The 24678-nt window shown below is 31.8% G+C and overlaps 1 protein-coding gene across 1 annotated transcript; it reads right to left on the reverse strand.

The window, feature by feature from the left end:
• Window positions 1-268: 268 nt before the first annotated feature.
• Window positions 269-1263, reverse strand: LOC124355642. The gene is made up of 2 exons (XM_046806805.1): window positions 883-1263; window positions 269-556 (listed from the first exon to the last, which is right to left on the reverse strand). Exons 1-2 carry the CDS (start codon window positions 1261-1263, stop codon window positions 269-271), a joined length of 669 nt encoding a protein of 222 aa, XP_046662761.1.
• Window positions 1264-24678: the final 23415 nt, after the last annotated feature.

Consider the following 24678-nt stretch of genomic DNA (forward strand, 5'->3'; position numbering starts at 1 on the left):
CTGATGAGGCACTCGGAAGTCGATCCGCCTGAGCAGTTCTGGACAATTCACGTCTCCGTTAATTAGTTTATGGAGAAAAACCACATCTAAAAGTTGTCTACGCTTCACAAGCGAGTTCAAACCCAAGGAAATCCCCAAATCCTCCAATGGCACAGTTCTGCATTCAAATCCACATTTGACTCCAACCACCCGCAAGAAGCGATCCTGGACACTTTGGAGCTGCTGGATATGACCAACCTGATAGGGCGACCAGACAACGCTGCCATATTCAAGCACTGACCTCACCAGAGCAGTAAAGATAAACTTCATAGCTGCAACACTCAGTCCGCTTCTTGAAGTTCTGATCAGAAATCCCCAGATTACGAGAGGCTTTAGTGGTGATGGCATCAATGTGGGATTCAGGGCCAAGACTGTGGGAGATTACGATTCCAAGATCTCTAATAGAAGTTTTACGAATGAGAGCAGAGTTATTGAGTATGTAATCAAACAGTATAGGAGCAGAGGAACGGTGAAAGGTGATGACTGCGCATTTAGCAATGTTCAACTTAAGATTGTTCTGCACACACCAATCATCCAATCCAAGAAGGCAACGTTGAAGTTTTAAGCAATCCTGCAGGGTTGAAACGGTATGTGAATATTTTTATGTCATCAGCAAACAACAATCGATACAGTCAATGATGTCATTGATAAATAAAATGAATAAAAAGGGGACCCAAGTGGGAACCCTGTGGTACGCCAGAGGTAGCAAGAAAAGGTCGGGAGGTGGCACCAGAAAATTTTACAGACATGGACCGATTTGAAAGATATGAACGGAACCACTGAAGAAGGCTGCCCAAAAACACCATAAGCCTCCATCTTAGCCAAGAGATGTGCATGACTGACCGTGTCAAAAGCCTTCGAGAAGTCGATATAAACACTGTCTTGACTGACTGTGGTTTTGAAAAGAATATAAAATGTAGTCTTGATACAGAACGAGATTGGTGACTGTAGACCTACAGGTGTGAAGCCGTGCTGCTCATGAATAAGAATACTCCTGAAGGCAAAACTAATGCGATCAAGTACGAGAGACTCAAAAATCTTGCCCAGGGCAGGCTGAATAACAATGGGCCGATAGTTACGAACATTAGTCAGCGTAGATGATTTGTGGATAGGAACCACGTAACTGGACTTCAGGCTATCAGGAAAGATTCCCTGCTCCAGAAGTTTATTGAAAAGCACAGTAAGTTGAGGTGCAAGTAGAGCACTACAATGCTTCAAAACCATCGGTGGTTTCTCATCAGGACCGGTTTAAATTATTTAGAACAGATTTTTGTTGACGGAATAACGTTTTGCCAGGGGTTGTAACTCAATTGAAGCTCATATAGGTGTTCGATCTTCCTTAAACAAATTTCATTTTGTCTGTTGAGGGCATAAGATACGTGATTTCAAATTTAATACTTATAGGCCATCAGGAAGATTACAACAAAATATATAGTTCTTATAGGGGATGGAAATCCGATTTCAACCCCTATAATCAGTTGATTTTGCGAGAAAATTTCTTCCCTTTTTAAATCATGAGACATATGTGTGTCATATTTTATCATTGCGTGATGTCCGTGAATTCGGAAAAAAACTAAATGTAGTTCTTTCTATCCTCTTTTCAACCCCGTTTATTAAAATTCAAATCCTTGCCATTTAAAATTAGTAACCTTGCACTTCGTTTATTGTCATGATAAATATAAATTTCTATGCCTTAAGGCATATAAACTGCAGTCATTGTAACTGAAAGTAGTATCGAATGGGATTAAGGGTATCTAGTTTCAAAATGTTTGAATCACCTCACAATATGTGAAGATACTTGTTTCAATAGCGTTTCTGTGTAAAGCTTTAACCTGTTTAAAACCCAACTAAAACATCATCTACGTGTTCAAACGTAGTAACAATAAAATTATATTAATTAAAGTAAATGTTGGTTTAACACTCATATTATAACTGTAAAATTTAACAATTTTGTTTATAGTAATTTTAAGTATGTCATTCTTGAGAAATAGCAATCATTGAGTGAATTGATGATTGGGAGAATGATATTTGGCATTTATAAATATAGATAGAAGTTTAGCATGTGGCATTCCTATATACATCATCTTATTTACATGTTTAGTTGTTTGTCTCTTCCTATACAGCCTAGTATTGAAGTAGATTAGTGATTTTTACTACGTTATTTATAGTCGCAACTAATATAACGCAAGTTTGATAGTAGTGTAACAGATATATAGGATTCAGATTGAGTTTTCAAATTTACAACAGAAATTATTTTAAAACAAGATTTTAATAACTGTTGCGATGAGGGAAAGAAGAAAGATTTCATTGCAAAAAGTTTGAAATGGAAAATAAATTGCGGTATTGTTTTAAATGAATAAAATAATTCTTGCATGGACCATGTGCCCAGTGGTTTCAATTTACATTTCCCAGAAATTTGATACTATTTTTATAAAACGTAATTTGTATAACCGTGATTTTTTCAGATTTTTAGTCTTCACTAACGAAACACATTGATATCGTGTACTTAGCACACTAACACACGAAATACTGCTCGTGTGTATGTTTGCAGTAAGATAAGTAAATAAACATGTATCACGTCCTAACACATAAATACCAAAGTCCTTGCAACAGTAAACTCTGTTTATGAAACATTCCTTTCACTTCCAGCCCACTTCTTCTTCACACAAATTGAAATTACAGCTTAGCTCACAACGCCCAAAAACCTCATTGTGGATCCAGTAAGATCTCGTCAACAAGCAGATATTTCAAAGTAATAAAAACATCAATGTATAGTCCATGAAAAATAAATGTTTGACTATGACACTAAAAATATTATTAAGTTGTAATATTCGTAAAACACAATACTTCGGTTTAAGGTTTAATCTAAGAAAAAGAGTAACTGGCCACCGATTTGCGTGTCCATAGTGACATGAAAACAAAATTTTTGTTCAGTCACGCTTTAAATTTGCAAAATTGAAATCACCTATAAGTTTTCCATTATCTAAAGAATAATAAATAATATACAGTAAATAAAAAAATCAAATGAAATATCTATTTCATTTCCGAACTTTTTTAACGATCGCTATCTTGAAACGTTAAGAGATGTTGGAAAATGAGGAAGAATACTACTTTTTACAATTAAGAAATATATGCCAAAAAAATGTATCGGCTTGGATCTATGTTGAGAATTAGTTGATTCTCTCTAATTCAAACTAAAATTTCGTTTGAATTAGAGTGGTCACCATCTTGAAACTTGTCATTGATTAAAACTGGCTAAACGGACTATTCAAGCTACGTGCACGTACCGGGTATGTATTAAGCTGAGTTTAGATACTGTAAAGACTACAGCAGTTATCATGTTCGCAAACTCACTTATTTTCCATAAACCCATACATAAAAAGAATGTAAACAAAACTCTCAACACAAACATAGATGTAATGTTACATGGACCAAGAGGAGCTAAAACTGAATGCTACTAGTTATATATCTCTTCGTTTACCGTCTGTATGCGTCTTTTAGTTTTTTATTTTTTATTTCAGAAATCGATAAATACACTCCTGGACTAAATTATTTCACACCCCCTATTTCTTAATATTTTCGATAGTAAATTCCCTGTTAATTCAAAGCTTATGTTAATATTTAAAGTTGAATATGTGAAATATGAATAAGAGGTTTTAAAAATACACATCATAGGAAATAATGTATATAATTTTATTATCGAGTAAGAGAAAATAAAAACTAAGCAAAAATTCTAAACAAATTTAAAAAGTAGTAAAGCGCACCTCAGAACAAGGATAATATTGAAGGACTGTTGACTGTTGATACTGTGACTCAGTATCTTCTTGTATTTTCCCCATCTTGCATTTATGAAGGCCTGCATAAGTAATTCTTCGATGAGATGTGGGAGGCGATGTTGAAGAAAGCTGTTTCATTCCATTCCTCAGTTGAGCCATCGTGCTAGGTGCTAAGGTGGATTAAGGTCGAGAACTCTGGCTGGCCACTCCATAATGTCATGGAGGTAGTCCATTGAAATCCGAGCACTGTGTGGATGTGCATTGTTGTGCATGAAGTATCAACCAAACAAAGGGGGCTTATGGCACCACAATGGTTCCAGATTGTCTACTACATACGTACGCGCATTTAGAGCTGTTCTATGTAAACCCACCAGTTCTGTGCGGTACTTAAAAAGAAAATTCACAGCAAAATATAATTGACGCATCTCCAAAAGTCTCTGTTGCTGGTAAACAGGCTTCAGAAAAACCTCTCTCCTTCACGTTGCCACACACGTTGACGCCCATCAGAACTGAAAAGTTTTACTCTGGTCTCTTGTATAAAAAGTACCCGTTATCCAATTTTGCAATGTCCAATGCCAATGTTCTCTATCAAATTGTAGGCGAACTTATCTCTGGTGAGTTTTGCGCCTGTAGCAGGTATCCAACTTCGTAAATTATATTCCAGAAGACGGCAACGAGTGGTTCGAGCAGAAGAATTATTGAGACCACGGCCATCTTTGGCTAATGCCTATAGATTAGAACTTGTAACGGCCCGATTTCTCAAAGTACTAAGTCTCAAAAACCGATTATCCCTTCAGTTTTGTATCTCTAGGACGGCCTTGCCCACGCCTCCTACAATCAGAACCAGTGCCATAGTAACGAGAGACCTCCCTACTAATTATGGTGCGATGTTCACCTACGCCCCTGGCGACTGCACTATAAGGAAGTCCAGCTTCCACCAAAACCCTCACACTGATCGACTCGGATGCGGTTAAAACAGATGCTGATCCATAATGATAGGAAACTGACCACTCCCGAACGACAGTAAAATAAAAATTATTGAGAAAGCCTCCCTTACGAGGCCGAAGATACAGATTAGATAAGCTGGACAAAGGTGTATTTTACAATGATAACATTCCCCAGTGGACAAAAATTAAGCAAATCAATGCTAAATTTTTGTTTATATTGTTTTATTTGCTAAATATGAAGGCGTGGGTTCATTTTTACCAAGAGCTTATATAAAACTAAATTCTGGTAAATTATTTTTTTAGATGATCGATGTTTTTAAAGATTAATACAGTGAACTCTAATAACACCATGACATTTTTATAAACTAATTAAACTTGCTCCATCTAATTTAAAAAGTTTTGATACCCATATACCAAAGAATGGCCAGTAAAAATAACGCAAATATAAGCTTTTAACTGTTGTAATGCACGGTGCGTAAACATTTAAACATGCAAATTTTGCCGTGCATTACATCAATTAAAAGCTTATATCTGCATTATGTATTCGCAGATTTTTATGTTGTAGGAGTCAAAAAGTTTCTAGTTAAAACATATTTATAATTTTTATCAAATCTACCTAAATCAAACATGATAAATAAACCACCTTAGTTACGAAATTTGTTCTGTATAGCAAGAAGACGTAAAATTTATTTTCTACTACTTCACTTAAAAACACACGTAGTTTTTTGTTCTTTATTTGTCAATGAACATCACAATGAATCCGAAATAATGATGTCTTATGTAATATACACTTTATGTTTTTAATAGTTAAAAATTATATTTTTAAGAAACACATTAAAGTAAAATACTGATAGTATTAACAGTATTTTAGGATAAAATCAAACATAGATAACCTGTATGTTTAAATGTTAACTCAGGGGTGTTATCAATGTATGGAAAGTGGTTTAGTAATAACGCAAAATAAATTAATATTTTAGAATTATATTGAAGCAAAAATTAGTTGTAAATACAGGAATGGAATGTGTAAAATATTGTGCAATATTTTAGTATTAAATTTTTACAACAAAAAGATTTCCACTAGCCTTCAGTGTTTAATAACCTTTTCAGTGCAGGAAAACGACAAAACATGTCGAATGGGCTTTTTGGACTAATCTACGAGTACTTACGTTTCTGGTTTTAAGTTTATATATTTTCTGAAAATACCTATATATTGGTTTCGATAACGGTCCTAATGTTTGTATTGATACATTAATACAAAATATGTTAGTTTTATGCAATCAAAACATAATAATACATAACAATAAACAGTTAAAATAAAGTGGGTTTTGATTTATTACAGTTTTATGTAAGCTTAAAAACACTCATCATTTTAGCATAAACACTGATAAACGTTTACTGAAATCAATAACAGTTGCAAATGTACAAACACTGACAGACTACATCCCGTACCAATGAGCAGAAGCATTCAACAATAAAACTGATGGCAATTCCCACAAGAATAGTCCAAGCGAGACTTTATTGTTTAATACATAAATGTTAATAGTGTTCAATGCAGAATTGTGTCATAGACAATTAGTAATGTCACCATTTCCTCACGATGGACTCGTTGAATACAACAGAACGTGTTGAAGCTTTTGTCGCTACTTACATTATTCTAGCCGTAAAAATATACTTCCTATAAAGAATGACCGTAAAATAATACCATCAGTTGATAATGACCTACTGGATTGAGAATAACTGCTAGGCAAAAGGTTTATTTTAGTTATCAGCTTAAACTATACCTGGGAGCAGAGGCATGTGGTCGGCTGTGTTAAAAAGGTACAGCTGGAGTATAAGACTATTTGATTGATGCTAAAAATGTAAATAAATAATTAAAATATCCATGTTCAATTTCAATAGAATCGGTCCATTACTTTTTGAGTACATACACACAAACACATAGTCATACACTATTTTTTTTTAATAGTACAGATTGTTTTCAATAGAGATGATATAAGCCAAACTCGAAAAATGATGTTTTCTAGCAATATATTTGTAAGAAAACCGCATCTCCACAATTTCCTCTGGCTGGCTTCTCCAAATAGTTATATATGTAAACCTTCCACAGGGAATTCCCGGTGGGGTACTTGCTCAATCACTAAAAATAAATAAAATTAATGTGGGACAACTCTGGGACAGCCTATTTCGTTTAAAATACGATTCATCAATTGGCTCAGTAGTTTCTGAAAAAAAATACGTGCACATACGCACATAAAAATAAAACAAATCAATAAACAGGTGGAATAGTATAACTTCCTATTTTTTAAGTTGGTTAAATGATAGTTTTAGACACCTAAGATCACCATACAAAATCAAGAAATCCTTATAGATAAACAGTGCAGATATGTATTAATAGAGCATATACATTTAATAAATACAGTTTTTCAGAGGTTTAAGAAACCGGCACATATAGCATACACGATGTTTTTATACAAAGAACATATTTATATGCTAATATACTGTAAATTACATGAATTAATTGTTATCCATCATTTTACTTGTTTAACTAACCTGAGGATAAGGATGATACTGGTTAAATGCCAACAATCTTTCGTGGCAACTCAACTTTCCAGTTCATCAACACTGCATACTTTCCAGGCTCTCCTGCAAGTCTGATAATATCAAAATCTTTGAGTTGAGATTCAAAATTAGCGTAAGCACAATAAAAGGATCAAGCACTGCTTATAAGTTCATTTTCACAGAACCTCTGTTTATTTTGAACTCCTCGGTATATGTGTTTATAATTGGTGTACGTTATATGATGACGTTATATAAAGAAACATAAATAATATTATGCTAATTCTGGATTAAATGGATTTCCTCCATCGTACTAACAAAGCGCAACAGTTAGGATTATAAATAATTTAATTTGTATCCTGAAAAAGCTAAAATAGATCTAGCTCAGTTAGTAGGCATATTTGTCAAGCATCGTAGGGCAAGAGGGTGAATGGCATTGTACCTGTCAGATAATTTCACAACTGTTATTCTTATATGTCGTTTGGTAACTAATGTATAGGTGTAAGACAGTGCAATGTTTGCAGATGATGGAGCTTTATCTTTGTTCAGTGTTACGAGTTTATTTTATGCACAAATTAAAAAAAAGTTACAAATTATTACAATATAAATTAATATTAGTGATGTACATACATGGAATCTATATTCCTTCCAATCACGCATCTCTGCCAAGCAAACTTGAAGTTTCTCGTGTAATGACCATAAACATGGTCCACTTACTTGCACAATATTATTCGCCAACATTCAGTGCAGCATGTTTCGAAATACATCAGTGAATGGGAACAGTTGAAGTTATAAAAAAACAACCTCAGTTGGTTGAAAACTGGAATAGTTCATAAGCAATTTTACTTTCTTAAAATGCTAATATTCAAAATACTTGAAATGAAAATATGGAGGAGCGATGTTTGTAGCACAACGAAATTAAAAGTGGTAGGCGTATACTTCCAGGAATGATTCGTTTGGTGCAGAACACCAGAAATAATGAAATTATGAAACCTGCTGGCGTAACATACTGTGGTCAGGTTCATTAAAGTTTTTTCCATAATTAGTCTTTTTACTAATTTCAGTTATCTAAGACAATATTTAGCAGGCTAATTAAAAATACTTTTCAAATGGATTCGTGTTTTCTACTTCTATAAAATGCTTAGTATTTATGATATTTCAATATTGACTTGCGTTGTGGTTTTTTTCTATTAGTAATGTATCATAATAAAAATAAACAGCCGGTAAGGTTTTAATATTCACAGAAACATGGACAACATTTACAACCGTTACGATCGTATTTTAATGAAATACTTAACAGATTTTTGGGATTACTAGTACGTCTAGGAATAGCAAGCTTTTAGCATTTTCCGAGTATTATATGTAAAAGCATTGAAGTGGATGATTAAAATTGATAAAAAGTACAATAATTATCTTTTGAATCGTGTAAACATATCATGAAAATAATTAAATTAGGATCAAAGTTCAGATTTGTAATTCCCAATTTTAGCATAAAGATAGTGAAGGAGTTTTACATTTCATTTTATTTTTAAGATGCATTTGTTAAATAATTACCTTTTACTCAAATAGTGATAAGCTTGTAAGCTAATGATATAAATATTTTATATTTTTTGAATAATATGCAAAGTGATGCATACTTGGGTATATTTAATTTATATATTATATATTTACAAATGGTATAATTATTTCAAAGCTATCTTATTTAGTCAACACGACAGAACTCAACAGTAAATCTTATTTAATTATACCATTAATTTTATGAACGAACTGTTATTTTTTACACAGTATACGTTCATTCCAAAGTAAATTGCAATATTCTTTAAATGGATCAGAATTGATGGACTTTCCTTGCACACTAATGTTTTCAATACAATTACAAAAGCAATTTGTGCTACCAATCTCCTTCGTGAAGTGAAGTCTCTTATTAACATCATAAAGAGATTTGTTGTAAACTGGAATGCGAGGAATATGCTTTATAATTTCAAGATTAAAAAATTTTAATTAATTTTTAATGGTTAAGTGATGTAATAATCATATAAACAGTTACATATTACTTTTTCATAATTACTTAATATTAACTGTGTTATTCGCTAAAAAAACGAATAGACAGATCACATGAGCACTTAAATCGTAATATAGTGGTAATATAATTGAGATATATTTTAAATTTTATTTATCCATGAACTTTTGGAGTTGAACTGATCGCTTTTTTCGACAATTAGAAAACAAGAAGAAATAGCATACACTAAAATATTTATAATACACTTTTTTGTATTATCCTAAAAACAAAATGGTCTCATTCGTTATTTATAAGCCTATTAAGAACATGGTAGGAGCCTGGTACTTAAATACTGTAGTTATCTCAAATATCTTATAATACTGAAATAATACTGATTTATATCACTATCAACTATTATATTTGAACACAAAAATATGTACAAATTACGTTATAAGGACAGAACTCCAATGTATTTATGTAATTTTTCGGTAAACAAACATGGAAGTAGGACACCAAAGTTTACAATCTTGAGGGCTTTTTTACGGCCCGACTGTTGAATTATAACGTAAAATTTATTGCTGGATACTGCTTCATTGTTTCATTGTTAAAATTTTTGGTACTTTTCTTAACTGTTGAATTATTGTTTTCGTTCCAAATATTTTATAGGCTCAGAAACTGTTCAATATGATAATCCTTGGTTGATTAGAGTGTCTTGCTTTTACATTTAATATAAAGTATTTATTTATTTTGTTTCAATAAAAATTAGTATAATAGGAAACAGTTCAATAATCGAGTGAGATTATGTCATTTAAATAACAGGAAGTTTACAATTTGTATAGAGTCATGTTTATATCACACTCTTGTTCGTTTTATTTTGAGCAAGTTACTTAAAAATAATGTTCATATATTAGAAAAGGGAAAATCAAATTTATGGTAAATAAAAGTAAACAATTAATTTATCATGTTGCTGTACAACCTATTCTGTCAATTGTCTGGTTCATGACAGCAAACATTACATTTTAAAAGCAAATAACAACGATGTAGAAGCTAGTTTGGCTTGTCTAGAGATTCCAGATGTTACAATTACAGATGAGTCACTTTATCACCTACCTTTCCCCACAGACGAATATACATCCATACTTTATAGTTGAAGACGATAAACATACTTTCATAACGGAGTAATTAATATGAGTAATAGTTATGACATCAACATTAAAATAACAACAAAATTAATTCAGAGTACTCGCATTTATCAATTAATCTGTTTCGGATTTGCAATACTACATAACTTGCCTGGTTCATGAGAGCGAACATTACATTTTAAAAACTAACAATAACGACATAGAAGCTAGTTTGGCTTGTCTAGAGGTTCCAGATGTTACAAGTACAGGTGAGTAAATTGATCACCTACCTTGGTATTTAACAGATCATTTACTGCTTAGCTGTTGAGATCTGTACATGTTTTGGATAGGTTCAAGATTTTAAACATACAGATTGAGCAATTCCTCACTTACCTTGTTATTTAATAGATGATTTACTGCGGAGCTGCAATACATCACTTGCCTGGTACAGTTGGGGTTTCATCGTTTCCTGAATAGGTTCCAGATGTTACACGTACAGATGGGCAATTTATCAGACCAGCTTGGTAAGGTATTTAACAGTAAATTTACTCCGGAGCTTCAGTATTACATCACCTGCTTTGCGCAGTTCTGGTGTGAACCATTGTGATATAGCAAGTACACATAAAGCCTATTACGTTAAAGAGAACCATGCTGATTAATATCTAGAATATATAAATTATGATAAGTTGCATTTTATAACCATAAATTTTAAAGTATAGTATAACCTACATAACTCACAGTGTGTTTCATGGATTCTTATTAAGCAACATATAAATATATTTTAAATATCACATTTTAAGTGAATAAGTGTACTTACCTAAAATGAATATGTACATTATTGTTATTAATCTTTCTGTATTTATGTGGCAAAAGGGGGTTCGGCTCGTCCTATCCTTTCCATGTTAAAAAGCACAAACTTAGGAACACACAACTCCAAAACCATTAGAGGTAATAAGCTAATTTTTTTTAAATTTTGATCCTTATCCTTATACCTAACATTTAAGTGATGGGTTTTTGAATTAAATGAAAATAACACATTTTTAATTTAAAACAAAAAAATGTTGAAAAAACATTCAAAATTAAAATTTATTTTTTAATAAAAAAATATATTCTAGTATAAATAATGAATATCCCATCATTCATATTGTTCATTGTAGTGTAAATAACAAAACAAAACCAAACCAAAATCAATGCAATAACTCAAGTAGTCCAGGAGAAAAATTGTTCCTAAGTGTAAAAAATCTGTTTTTTTGGAAAATCGCTAGTAAACATCATTTAACCACAGTGACATAAGTAATCCTACCTTAGTGCATGCCTGGCCCATATGAAGGGTTTTCTGGATCTTCCTGCTCTTCATACATGTCCTCTTAGTCTTTTCTTAGCAATCTCTCGCTGTTTCCGGCACTTTTTCTCGATTTCCAACATATCTTTCTCAGCGTTTTTAATCCGGGTCAAGTAAAAGTTCTTCATTGTGTTTATGCAGATTGGGCCAGGGGAAATACCAAATTTACTCAGGATTTTACACTTTGTGATATTGCCATCATTGAAGGTAGCAATGGCTTCATAAATTCCCAAGTCAAGTGTATTCTTCATCACAAAGGTCGATTTCGGAAACCGGTTCCAAATTATGCTGTTCAGGCTCTCGCAAGGATTTTGTGTTCCACCATGGAGGCACTTCCGCAACAAATGTTCATGAGATAAATCTCTAAATATGGGCTTTATCTCTGCCATAACTGTAGGAGGAAGGTTACAACAAACAATATAATCTAAAATAGTAGGTGTGTATTATATAAAGTGTGTTCAAGAGCACAATCAAGGTTGCTAACCAACGGTACCAGTAAAAAAATGCATGTGCTTTCACAAACTAAAATATCAATAAAACCACTAATACTCATCTTATTTAAATGAAATTTGTGTTAAATTAAAGGTAAAGAGTTGTAGAAAACAATTCACAAATAAAAAAATTTTTTGCTAAATTTGAGCCGAACCCCCTTATAAGTTTGAACACCGTGTTGAAATAAATTTGTATGGAATTAAAGTCTAACATTGTATGAATTTACTGGCTTAACTGTTTACCTTTTTTGGTACAGTTTTTGTTGGCTTTTAAAATATTATGAGAATCGTATTTCCACAATGCATCACCAATTTGTTAGGATTAGACAGATAAATTCAATAAAAATATTTTCGTTGGTTTTAAACTAGATCTTATGTTTTACACTGTTCTAAAACACTGAAATAACAGGTCAATAAATTGTTTGTATTGCAAGTAGTGGTTATAAATATAAAGAATATAGCCGAAATAATCTTTTAAATAATATTGGAAATGTGATAAAGTGGTTTACAACATTTACAAAAATACGAGCAATATACTAACATGTAAAATTAAAACTATATTAAAATATCAAAAACAACATTTTTCGAGATTTTAATTTTCTTCCTGTGTTTGTTTGAACTATTTAAAAAGAGAACCATTGAACAATTATACTGAAGGAATATGTGAGACACATGTGTAAAATAATGTTTAACAACTATAATGTTTAAGAACTTGCTTATATAGTTTAATACATTTTTTAACGTTTTAATAGGGTATACGGTATTAATTGAAACTACTACCTAATTTTGAATATTACCGTTTCTCCTACTGTTGGAGTTGGAACAAAACACGAGATTCTACATAACATAAGTTTCCACCTTGGGAGTTACGTTGACAATTCCCGACCTAATAAGTATTAAATCTTTAACTCGAAATCTTTCTGAAATGTTACATTTATATTAAATTGTTATTAAGAAATTCATTCCTTTTTAAGGTGAAATTTTAACATGCAGTCAAATTTGATATTCAATAAAAGTTTTTGGAGAACATGACATTTTTTTGTTCTCTTAGGACAAGAAGCTTAGAGGACCTTTGCGCTGCTTCTGGAGTAGTAGGATATTTTGGGTGGATAAAATTGGGAGTAGTGGCCGTCTCCTGTCGAGATTAATGAGGAAAAGTTTAGGTTACTAATCTCAAGTCATCCTCCCCCCCCCCCCCTAAGAAGAAGGAAAAGCCAGCTCTGAACACCAAGTCCAACACTCATCTCCCGCAGTAGACTCGACCTATCGAATTACCCTTGCGCCCGAGAATCTCGACATTTGCGGTTTTGATGTGCCAGTCCCGGACATCCATAAGGTTGCCCAGATTTTAGTGACACATCGGTTTATGCTGTACCCTCTGTGGGTTCAACTGGAAGGTATAAACCAGAAGTGAACCCTCCTGGGGTAGCATGAGAAAACATGACTTCCTTTAGTTATTTATGGAAGAATTTACCTAGAAACAGCCTTGAAGCTTCTCTGATGGTTTTTTTTTTATGAAAGAATGTGAATATTTTATAGTAACATAGCTCAAAGTTCTTACTTTGAATCCAATTAAAAGCAGCTTAGTTCATATAACAAATTTCTCTAGTCTAGTGAAACTGAAGCCAATATTGACACAAAAACTATGTATAATAAATATCAGATGAGTGTACTTTTGAAGTATGATTTTATTCGATAACCTTAATTATTTTTACTATAAAACCGTTAAAGATAATTGAGAAATACAACTACTTAAGTTCACTAATAGCAATGCAAAAATTGATAGAGCAGGTTAAAAATAGTATTTTTTAACAAATACTAAAGTCGCGATTAGCTTTGGTTAGCTTCATGTGTTTCGCAATTGCTATGAGCATAATTGGCAGTTATTGAGATGTTACACAGGAAAAATTATTTCTCTATCACTAAAATTACGTTGCTCTGGTCATATATGATACCTTTGTTTCAGTGTTCAGCGAAGTAACCTAGGATATAAATCAGGTAAGGTACCATGGTTGTCTTTCACATACATACACGGCCTTCATTCTGTGAGATATCCTGGGTTGATATCCTTTCTTTACAAGGCATTTTGGAAAAACTAATTAATGAAAGATAACTTTATGACACTTAAATATTAAAAACATGTTCATATATTTAAATGTAGCTGCTAACCGTGGATTAGCATGCAATTTTCAATCTTGAAGTCTTTATACTACTTATTAAAATCACTTATGATGTAATATGATGGAGTCCTAGGGAATTGTTCAAACACAAAGGGCTACATCGGGTACACATTATTGTAGTGTTCATGGTTAATGTAACTTTTTTGTTTTGGACGTATAGGAGCATTTCTGAAATGTTCTAAGGAATTTTATTTCCGATGCCATAGCTGTCCGCCCTTTTTACCCCGATCAATAAACTAGGAATACATAGATCATGCATAGTAACCTATTTCGGTCAAAAACTTCTAGCCCATGTTATATTCTTCCAATCTAATATATTTCCAGTGCCATAGTAAAGTTTTCCTTGTTGCCCCGATGAAGATAACCTATATACATATGTAGGACTCAGAAGCATAATTCATTCAAAAGGTGTCTAACTCTATCCGGTTCAATTCACTTACAGCCACAGTTGGGTTTGTGTAATTAGTCTGATAAAAAAATTATATACATAGTGAAAAAGCGTCTAATTCCGGCTCTTGTATTCTACTTTTGGTCAAAGATAATTCCTTCTTGAAGTTCTAATTGAGGTTGCATTATTGTCCGGATGAAGTAATATTTTATACATACACACGTAAGACTGAGAATCCTATAAATGTCTAGGGGGAAATCCAACCTATTTCTTATCTTCTCCTCGTATAAAAAGAAAATGCTTATGAAGCCAATGTTTTATTTAAAAATACTCGATTATAAGGTTTTTTGTGATAGAAGTCTTGTTGTTTTTCTGAATGTGGTCTGAGAAAGAATAGATCATTAAGGCAATGCTCATTTCTCTGTTTTACCGTATGCCAATATTTAAATGCATATCACAAGTCAACGACCCTCACCATTTTGGAGTTCAAATAAGAACGTGAAGCTTTGTTCATTAAAGTTCGTTTTAGAACAGTTTTAAATTAATATTTACGATAAGTATGTTTTTAATTCGTTACTGACTGAATATGGATTAAAAGTAAGATATTAACTTGTTCTTTGTTTTTTGCTCTACCCTACTGATCAAGAGTAGTATTGCATTATTCTTAATATCTTATAAAATTGAAATGTAAACAAATTTTTCAGCCACTTTTTTGATCAACACAAGAAAGTGGCAAGAGCGGTTTAGTGTCATTTAAATTTAGATTATGAAAAACATAAATATTTTGTCATTTTTCTGAATTCACAAAAAACCAGGAAATTTTTCTACCTATCTCTGTTAATGAACCTTTCTCGTAAACTAATTTTTACAAAAATAATAAACCAAATTGGTATAGCCACTCCCGAGGTTAGCGCTTAGCAGCACATTTTCTGATTGATTTGAATTTATAACATTACAATAAATTCATATTTAAGTCATAGTATTTTATCCCAGATTTTAATATTTATCAACATACCGTGTGCTCTGTTTAGTAGGAAGTATATATAGTCAATAAACATTACCAGGCAATGTTTAATTCGTATACATTAAATATCAGTTACTTTATCTTTGGCCTAATAACGTTGGCACTCGTAATCCAGTTGCTTTACATACAATTTAAGCAATAATGTATCGTCATAATTAATAAATATGATTCAAAAAATAAAAATACATTTTTATTGCATGGTTTGTATACATAAATAATTATCTATTTAATTAATAAAATTGTCACAATCTCCCTTACAATCTCACAAATTTGTTAAATGATCTCTCATAACTGCAGGCTTTAGATTATGCTGAATCAAGCCAAGCTGTGGATATAATATTTCACTGGAATTATACTTTTAATAAACCACATAGATTTTTGTGTGTTGGATTCAGAATAAAAATTAAGTATTTGATAAGAAAATAAAAATGATTGTTTCTTCTCCCTAGAGTAAGGGATTGAATAATACTCATTACTTTTGTACAAACACTTTATTCTATGCTTCATTGCTACTAAAATAATTTTTTACTTTTTATAAAACTACAATTGACCCAACATACACGTTTGTTTTTAATTCTGGTGTTTATTAAATTGCATCGAACAAATTCACAATATACTTTATAAAGAAAATTTAAAATATTTTTTGCAATACTGCCCACATTATTAAAAGCATTTGACAACTTTTCCGCAGTAAAATGATGTATCTGTAGGATCTAGTTTGGAATCAATAGTAAACACAGAGAAAGCTAGCTGATAAAACAATTCTTCCACTTTTTAACATTTATATTTTAACTCGAACTACTATATTTTATTTATCCATTTTTGGGAGCTTATAAACGAAGGTCTTGATCAAAAAATACGTTTACTTAAAAAACTTAAATATTTCCAGTCATTTCTTGAATTGTTCCAGCTTGTATTATGTGTAGAGATTACAGCTCCAGAGATACATGTCTGTAATCAGCTTAGCCTCATGGGAACATGGCTTGATTCTAAAGTGTAGAGTAGCAGGACCAGAGAGATAATTTGCATGTCTCAATCTCTCCCTCTCCCTCCTCTCAAAGTCACTAAAAAGATTACAAGTCTCAAATTGAGACCAGCCTACTCGAATTGAAATATAAAATAACAAATTAAAACATTTTTATGGCGAAATTGGTTTTTAGTATCTGTAGGGCATTTATTTTACAGCATAATTAAGCCCCTTTAACATTAAAAAGTGTAGAATGTTTTTATAAAATAAATCAAATTCAATTAACTTAGCATTTACAGATGGTTTGGCTTCCGTAACTTTTAAAATATTGTAAAAATTAGTGGTAAAAACGGTAGAGATATATAAGTTTATTGACAAAACAAAGTTTTTGATAAATAACAAATAACATTCAGAAGATCCGAACGAGAAAATTTAAACAACGTTTATTTTGTAGAGTGCACAACATCGGTATATCTCTTGCTTTTCAATGCTTCATGTAATATATGTAAACCAAACAGCAGCAACGTACAAAGCTGATAGCAACACTGTTTTATATTATTCCAGAGCATTATTCAGAATGCTTTGTCTGTCTAACAAAAATTACACTCAACATTATTCTGTACACACACCAAGGAGTGGACAAATCCTTCTATGGAAGCAAAGACTACAACTGTTTTATTACATCTTTAATGACTGAGGAGTTTAATATCTGCGTTAACAATAACAATTCTAATTCACATGAGTAGGCTACTCCAAATATGTAAATAAGTAAATTTAGACACTACTAATTTTGATAGTAATTTTCCATAAAGACACGGTAACAGATCAATGAATCCTTATTACACTTGCCTATTAGTTTACTATAATACTTATTAATACATTAAACTAACTATGCTCCATATCAAAATATTTTCTACGGAACAACGAATAAGGCGTTATATATAATTTTTAACCTACTTTAAAAAAAGGAGCAGATTGTAAAATATGACGTGTTTCTGTATATATTTTATTTATAAATGGACACCGTTTCATCCATAGTACTGAGTAGGTTTGTTGAATTTTATTTTTAATTAAAGAGGGTTGCCTCAGAATGGTTACAATTTAATTTGTTAAGTATTGGACCAGAAATATTTTTGGAACTTTCTCGTGCAGAACTGGGAGGAATTAAATTTTAGGGATCTCACATTATTTCCTCTGATTACATGTAAAATATTTAACGATGCATTAAACATTGTGACGTATCGGCTTTTAAACACTATCGATTTGTATATCTGCGTAAAGTTTGAAAATTCCACAAACGAGTAAAGTACTGTCTCTGAGCTTTTTTAAAATCTGCAGATGTTGTACCTGGGTCAACCTTGGTTCAAATTATCAAAACTTGGCATGCAACCGCTATTTTTAATTTAACATTATTATCTAATGGGTTGAAGTATTAGACTGAAATTTAGTAAGGATTGTTATAACACTAAAGAAGAAATAAAGTACATTTCTCTCTATCTTAAAAGGGGCTTATTAAAATATCAGTAAATGCGAAATAAATCGCTAATCACATAGAAGTTTCATATTTGTTGTAAAATAAATAGCCAAGCGTGCCTCAGTTACGAACTGGTCTTCAGGACAACTTAAGTCAAATTTTAATTTCTGTCTGCTTCTTTTACATCATTTTTAAAACAAATAATAGGAAGGGACTTCAGGAAATCTGGAAAATCATTGTGCAATGTCGGCCTAAAATAGGAAAAACTTCTTCGGCCTAACTCAAGCCTCACTCTAGGCTCCGGTAGCGGCTGACACGCTGTGAAACCTCATCCCGATACCGCAATCTCTCACTCAGGTACTGTGACTTCCTGAGTAGGTGGATTTTGTGAGCCACGCAATAGAAAACTGATAATACTAAAGACTGCTTGGGCTGATATAAACCCCTCAGCCTGGCAATGACGCGCTGGATATTAAAAGATACATGGTCTACAAAAGACAACTCCGAGAGTTTTGGACCTTACTACAAATTGATAAGCTCACGTCGCCAAGAGCGATTTCTAAACCACTCTCACTGAGTATCTGTATGTGGTTTTGTGGTGCTATATGTATCACAGAACACTGTTCTCCCTATGTTTAGTCTGAGTCCATTTTCGGAGGACCAAGACAAGATCTTTTCAAAGTCAGTGTTAATTTTAAAGATGGCATCCTGAAAAAACTCAGGATTATAGGGAAAGTACAGTGGACAGTTTACCATTAATTTGAAATTAAATGAAATCAAATAAATAACAAGATAATATCGAGCTATTGTTTGTCAGCCACCATACTTTTCAACTTGTGTCCACTTACTTCAATAAACTGATTCACAGATGATATTGAAACTTATATTAATTGTTGTGTTATTGTTGGATGACATTGAGAAACATACTAATGGGAGACATTACCTGATATTTTTATACATTCTACCAGTAGTTTCTAAATCTTATTTTATTAGTTTGGTAAAAGTTACGTCGACTGTTTATGTCACATTTCTTAATAGCTATGCACCTGTAAAGTTCATATAATGCATCCTTATAATGTTTCATTTACAATACTGACTGCTTTTGCAAACAACCAAGGAAACTTGTGATATTAAGAACATATTAACTGATCGATAAACCACCTCAAATATTGAGTGCCGAATCTTGAAATATCAATAACGTCTTTTGGCAGGCTTCATCACCAATGGTGGCACATGTCGGTTGCACTCACACTGAGATGGTGGCTGACAAACAATAGCTCGATATTATCTCATTATTTATTTGATTTCATTTAACTTACCATTAATGGATGGCTTTGCTATTGATTTTAAACAAATTTGAAATTTGTATGGGATTAGTGATTGCTTTTGCAGTTATTAAATATATAGTATCTCTATATTTAAAAGGAAAGATTACAAAGGTGATGTCGGTACAGGCAAAGTCAGATACTTAGTTGAAGTTCCGTAATGTTAACAAGAAAAAAGGGCTACCTTCGTTAACCTCTCCCCACAAAACACAGATTGGTTTCGTTTGAGAACTTCCTCTATACAAGGCGATTACTTCCTGCCAATATTCCTCTGATATTTTTACTGTATAATTTAACTTCCTTACAGATAAAGCCTTTTACTTAAAAATGTATCCCCTTTCTCATACTTTCTTTAGAAATAATTTCCCATAAGAAATTGTATATTGAATATAAATTCTAAAATAGTATTATTATTATTATAAACAGTATTTTTAAGAATTCATTAACACTAACTATTTAGAATATCATTTTTTTAAGTAAAGTATTTGTGCATTAAAAGCCATTTCCTATTTATAACACAGAATGAATCTTTAATCCCAATATTAAAAGCAGAACCTCAGATACGCTGCCGACCTCTTAAGCTGATGACTCCTAAGTTTTGTCAGCGTCTTACTTTACAAGGTTGTGAAATAGTGTGGCACACAGTTAAATTACTTACATTTTAGGTAATATGTTCAGGTCTAAAGGACGCGTTAGTGTTAGATAACCGTTAAGACACAACGGATGTGTCTTCATTCAAGCAGAATTATTTATGGATTTCCTTTATGGATTTGGTCGAGCTATCGTACTAAATTTATATCACCAATACACTTTACAGACGTTTAGAGGGATAAAGATTACAGCAGAAATTTGCTAACGTGTAAAAGGATAATTACATAATTATAGTGAAGCTTTGTGATGTGACAGATTGCATTCCGCTTGAGTATCTTCATCTACAGAGTGATTTGCTTTGAAGTATTATTCTATGGTGTTGGTGGACTAGTTTACATAATTGATTAAATTTTGTAATATTCTAGCTCTTTACTCAACGATGTGTCATTTTGTGGGATAAATCAAATGTCCCTTATAACGCACTTGAGACACATTAATTAATCTTAAGATGTTAAAGCAGAATTTATAATTATATTTCATGTGTATGGCTTTTATACAATTAATTCTTATTCATTATTAATGCCCAGCAATGTGTGAAGCTCAACTGCAGCACCGTTAATATATTAGAGCGGATGTGAATTTAATCAGTGGGATAAAACACTTTTAGACTGAAATAGCTTTTAAATTTTAGTATGTTTATATATCTTCTTTTTCAGGACAACAAGATAAACTCAGGTTTTGGTATTAAATTAATTAAAACATAAAAGTAGTTTTCTTAATTCTGTTTGACAAATTCATAGGGCTTCATATTATTATACTATAAAATATTCATTCAATAAGTATATTATGACCATCAATACTTAAAAAAATCGGATGAGAAGCCGCGATTAACAGCTAGTGCATGTATATATACTTTATATAATGCATAATATAGTAAAAATATATTTAAAACGGAATATGACGAATAAAGTAAGAATAAGTTTGTTGCGTGTATAAACGTGATACTAATATAGAATGGTTCTTTAGTTGTAAATGTTATTGTTTATAAATTAATGAAAATCAGGGGATCTTTTTTAGCTACGGAGATTCCTTTCTTGGTAAAAATTATTTCTAGAGTGCAATTTCCAAAGTATAATTCCACATCTACATCACCTTAGGGTTACTTTGGCAGATTTAAAAGGCCTTTGTGCTCTCCTTGTGATAGCTGTGAACGTCATGTGAGGCTCATCCCATCATTAATGTCCAACTACGACATGAAATTAGTTGGAAAAATTAAGAGTACAACTCAATTAACAGTAGGCCTAGACAAAGAAGATGTTTGAAAAATAATAAATGTACTGTAGTTCACTAGTTAGTTAATTATAAAATAATATATGTATTTAAGCTCTAAGGGTATAAAGGTAGTGGGTACAAGTACAAGCCCTAATTACAGGTAGAACTACGGTAATGTTTGTAAGAAACAAAGGCTGGGAAACCTTTGTAACCTCTCTCGACCTAACAGATTTGGGTTTGCTTTAGAAATTCTTGCATACAAAGTGATTACTCCCTACCATTATTTTTCTGTTCCCTAGAGTTGTATTAATCTTTCGTTTTCATTCAACTGAAATCATGTATTAAAAACATATATTTTTGTATAGTTATTATTTTAATTAACACTTTACAAAGTTTTGTATCTTATTTATACTTCTTCGAAGTTGCAATTTTAATTGCGTTTTAATCGACTCTATAAAGGAGGAGGTTATAGAAATCGATTAATGTTTTTCTACTAAACCTAATTTGGTGAAAAATGTATTACGTAAGAGGACTGCCGCAGAGCTGTCCTACATTAATACTTATATGATAGAACAAGTATCTGTTTCGGAAATCGCTTTGGAATTACGACATATTAAACCATATAGAAAATTGTGAGAAAGTATTTTGTGGAGATTCACCTTCCTTAGAACTAACTACCTTAAACTCTAGAAATTCCAGAATTAATCACATTTATTTTTGACTTCAAAATAGTGGAAGTTACCTGATGGAGGCATTGTGGAACTCCTTTTGGAGTAATAGAGTGTAGAGATGTTTTTTTTAATCACGACATATTACCTCATAGTTCTGGGAAATTTCCCAGTCTAAAAGAAATTTTCAGATAATTTTCCTTCTCTTGGAACATTTTGAAACATGATATAAAGAAACGAGACAAAATACTTATTACTTATGGAACTTTCCCATGTACTTTTTTCAATGACCTTAATTTACCTCACAGAGTCTAGGAAATATTCAGCCTTTTCACAGCAGTATTCCGTGTGTTGTTTTGTTGGAAGGACTTTCGAATCGATCTTGAAAAATGACAGAGGTTTGAATACAGTGATTTTAATTTCTTAAATCACCATATGTGAGGTAAGAGCTACAGTAGGAAGCTTTTCCCATGTTACATCAAGGTCCAAATTGTCTTCCTGTAGGAATTCTCTGAAACATAACATGAAGCAACAAGATGGAATAAGTTACTGAGACAAATTTTTATTTAACTGACCTCACAGACGCAAGGTATAAAACGTTTCTAATCCTGATAGAATTTTATCTAGAGCAGTAAGTATATTGCAATATATTAAATTAAAATATGCTCTCCGTTCCACATATGGCTCCCTTAGAGGAGGCTTCTATCTCAGTTGTAAACAGATTATTACACTGAAGAGCTTAATTTCATGGAATACGATTGAACTGAGTAATGTTAAGCAAGAATTACGTTTCTTAATATTTTTATATGGCACTTCAGTTGGAGTACATGTGGAATAATTTTATGAAGCAAAGGGATAGGATTTAAATCTGGGATTTACATTTATCTAATATGGTATGGGAGATTTTACATTGTTAGAAGTTTAAGTAAAGATTTATTAGAAACTCTGCTTGACATTACATGAAAATTCTTGTAGGAAATAAGTACACCCCATTTACTTGATTAAACTAATTTTCCACTAAGAATTGGTACGATCTCTTACAAATAACATATATACTAAATACAGTCACTACGTGTTATGTTCTAGTCCCTAGATATCGTCATCTGACCTCCTAATTACAAGAGAGAAGCACACAAAAATAACCACTACATTTTGCATAAAAATAAAATTCATATACAATAAATGTTATTCTGAAGATCAAGTAATATATTTAAAAAATAAAAAAGTATTTAATTAAGTGTCCGCCACTACAAATTGAGGAAAACATTATTCTAGGTCAAATATTATTTGAGTAAAGTTAAATTTAATTAGCAATACATTATACATCGGTATAATGTATAAGTATAAGTATCGGACTGTGCATGTCTTGCTCACAATTTTAAGAATTAGTTTTGTTTCAACATTTGAAAGCTTATTGTAACTTTCAAAAAACATTTGTAGAGTGACTGTAAGTGCTATATTTAATAATTTAATGCACTCTAATCCGTCGGAAAATTGTTTAATTGAATTTTGGAATACGACAAATTTGGTATTCCCTATAAACTATACAATATTAAATAGGAAATAAATGTCATAAATGACAAAGTATGATATCGTCCTGAAAAGTTTCATTTGCATGCCAACCAGGGGCAAAAAAGGCATTAATTTGAAAAACATTACATAGTAAACAATACATATTTTGCTATGTACTGTGGCAGTAATTAAAACTTTTGAAATTAAAATATGTATGTTATTATTGAATTCAATTTAGTTAAATGAGAGTATATACTGTTTTAATGCAACCCGTGAAAGGCTACTATACAAAGCGATGTCAAAGTTATAGCGTAGTAATACATCAGCACGTACCATACAGAGATTAGTTTTCACCTCACAAAGATTAGCTATTACCGCAGGATATATAACCCACAACTTCAGAGTTGTTCAACATAAATTGATTCAAACTAAAGTAGACCTTTTAATGGTTTTAAAAGTAATTCTGCTTGGTTTTTTCTAACATCTTGTTTTTTGTAATGAAACACTGTGAAACGTTTTTGGGGTAAGACTGAAGAACCTGATGACATTGTTTCTGCTTAACATTTAAAATTACTACCATAATTAGCACATAAGCCAACTTTACTACCTGTTAAAAATGCCAAAGATTGTATTTCAGTTTGCAGGATGGTTGTTAATCCTAATAGATTTCTTGGAATTCTAATCAAGGATAGCATTTACTAAAATTGTTTCAAAATGTACATATTTGTTGTTGTAATATGTTTACATTGGGGAGTAAATAGGTTGTAAATTTTTAACATACGAATATTTGTAGTAAACATTTAAATACATTGTTTTGTATTACAGTAATGTTCTATATTTTATATTTCTATGTTTTTGACTTATATGGAGCATATAAGGGGAATTTAGGGAAATTACAGAGTGGGCCTGATTTATATCACGCGCAAAAAAGGAATGGAAAACCATTTATAAAGTAAGCTTGATTTTAGAATATCGTATATTTTAGGATTATATTGTCTACATATTT

The sequence above is a fragment of the Homalodisca vitripennis genome, chromosome 2 (genome assembly GCF_021130785.1).
Source record: "Homalodisca vitripennis isolate AUS2020 chromosome 2, UT_GWSS_2.1, whole genome shotgun sequence".
In the NCBI taxonomy this organism is placed as follows: Eukaryota; Metazoa; Arthropoda; class Insecta; order Hemiptera; family Cicadellidae; genus Homalodisca; species Homalodisca vitripennis.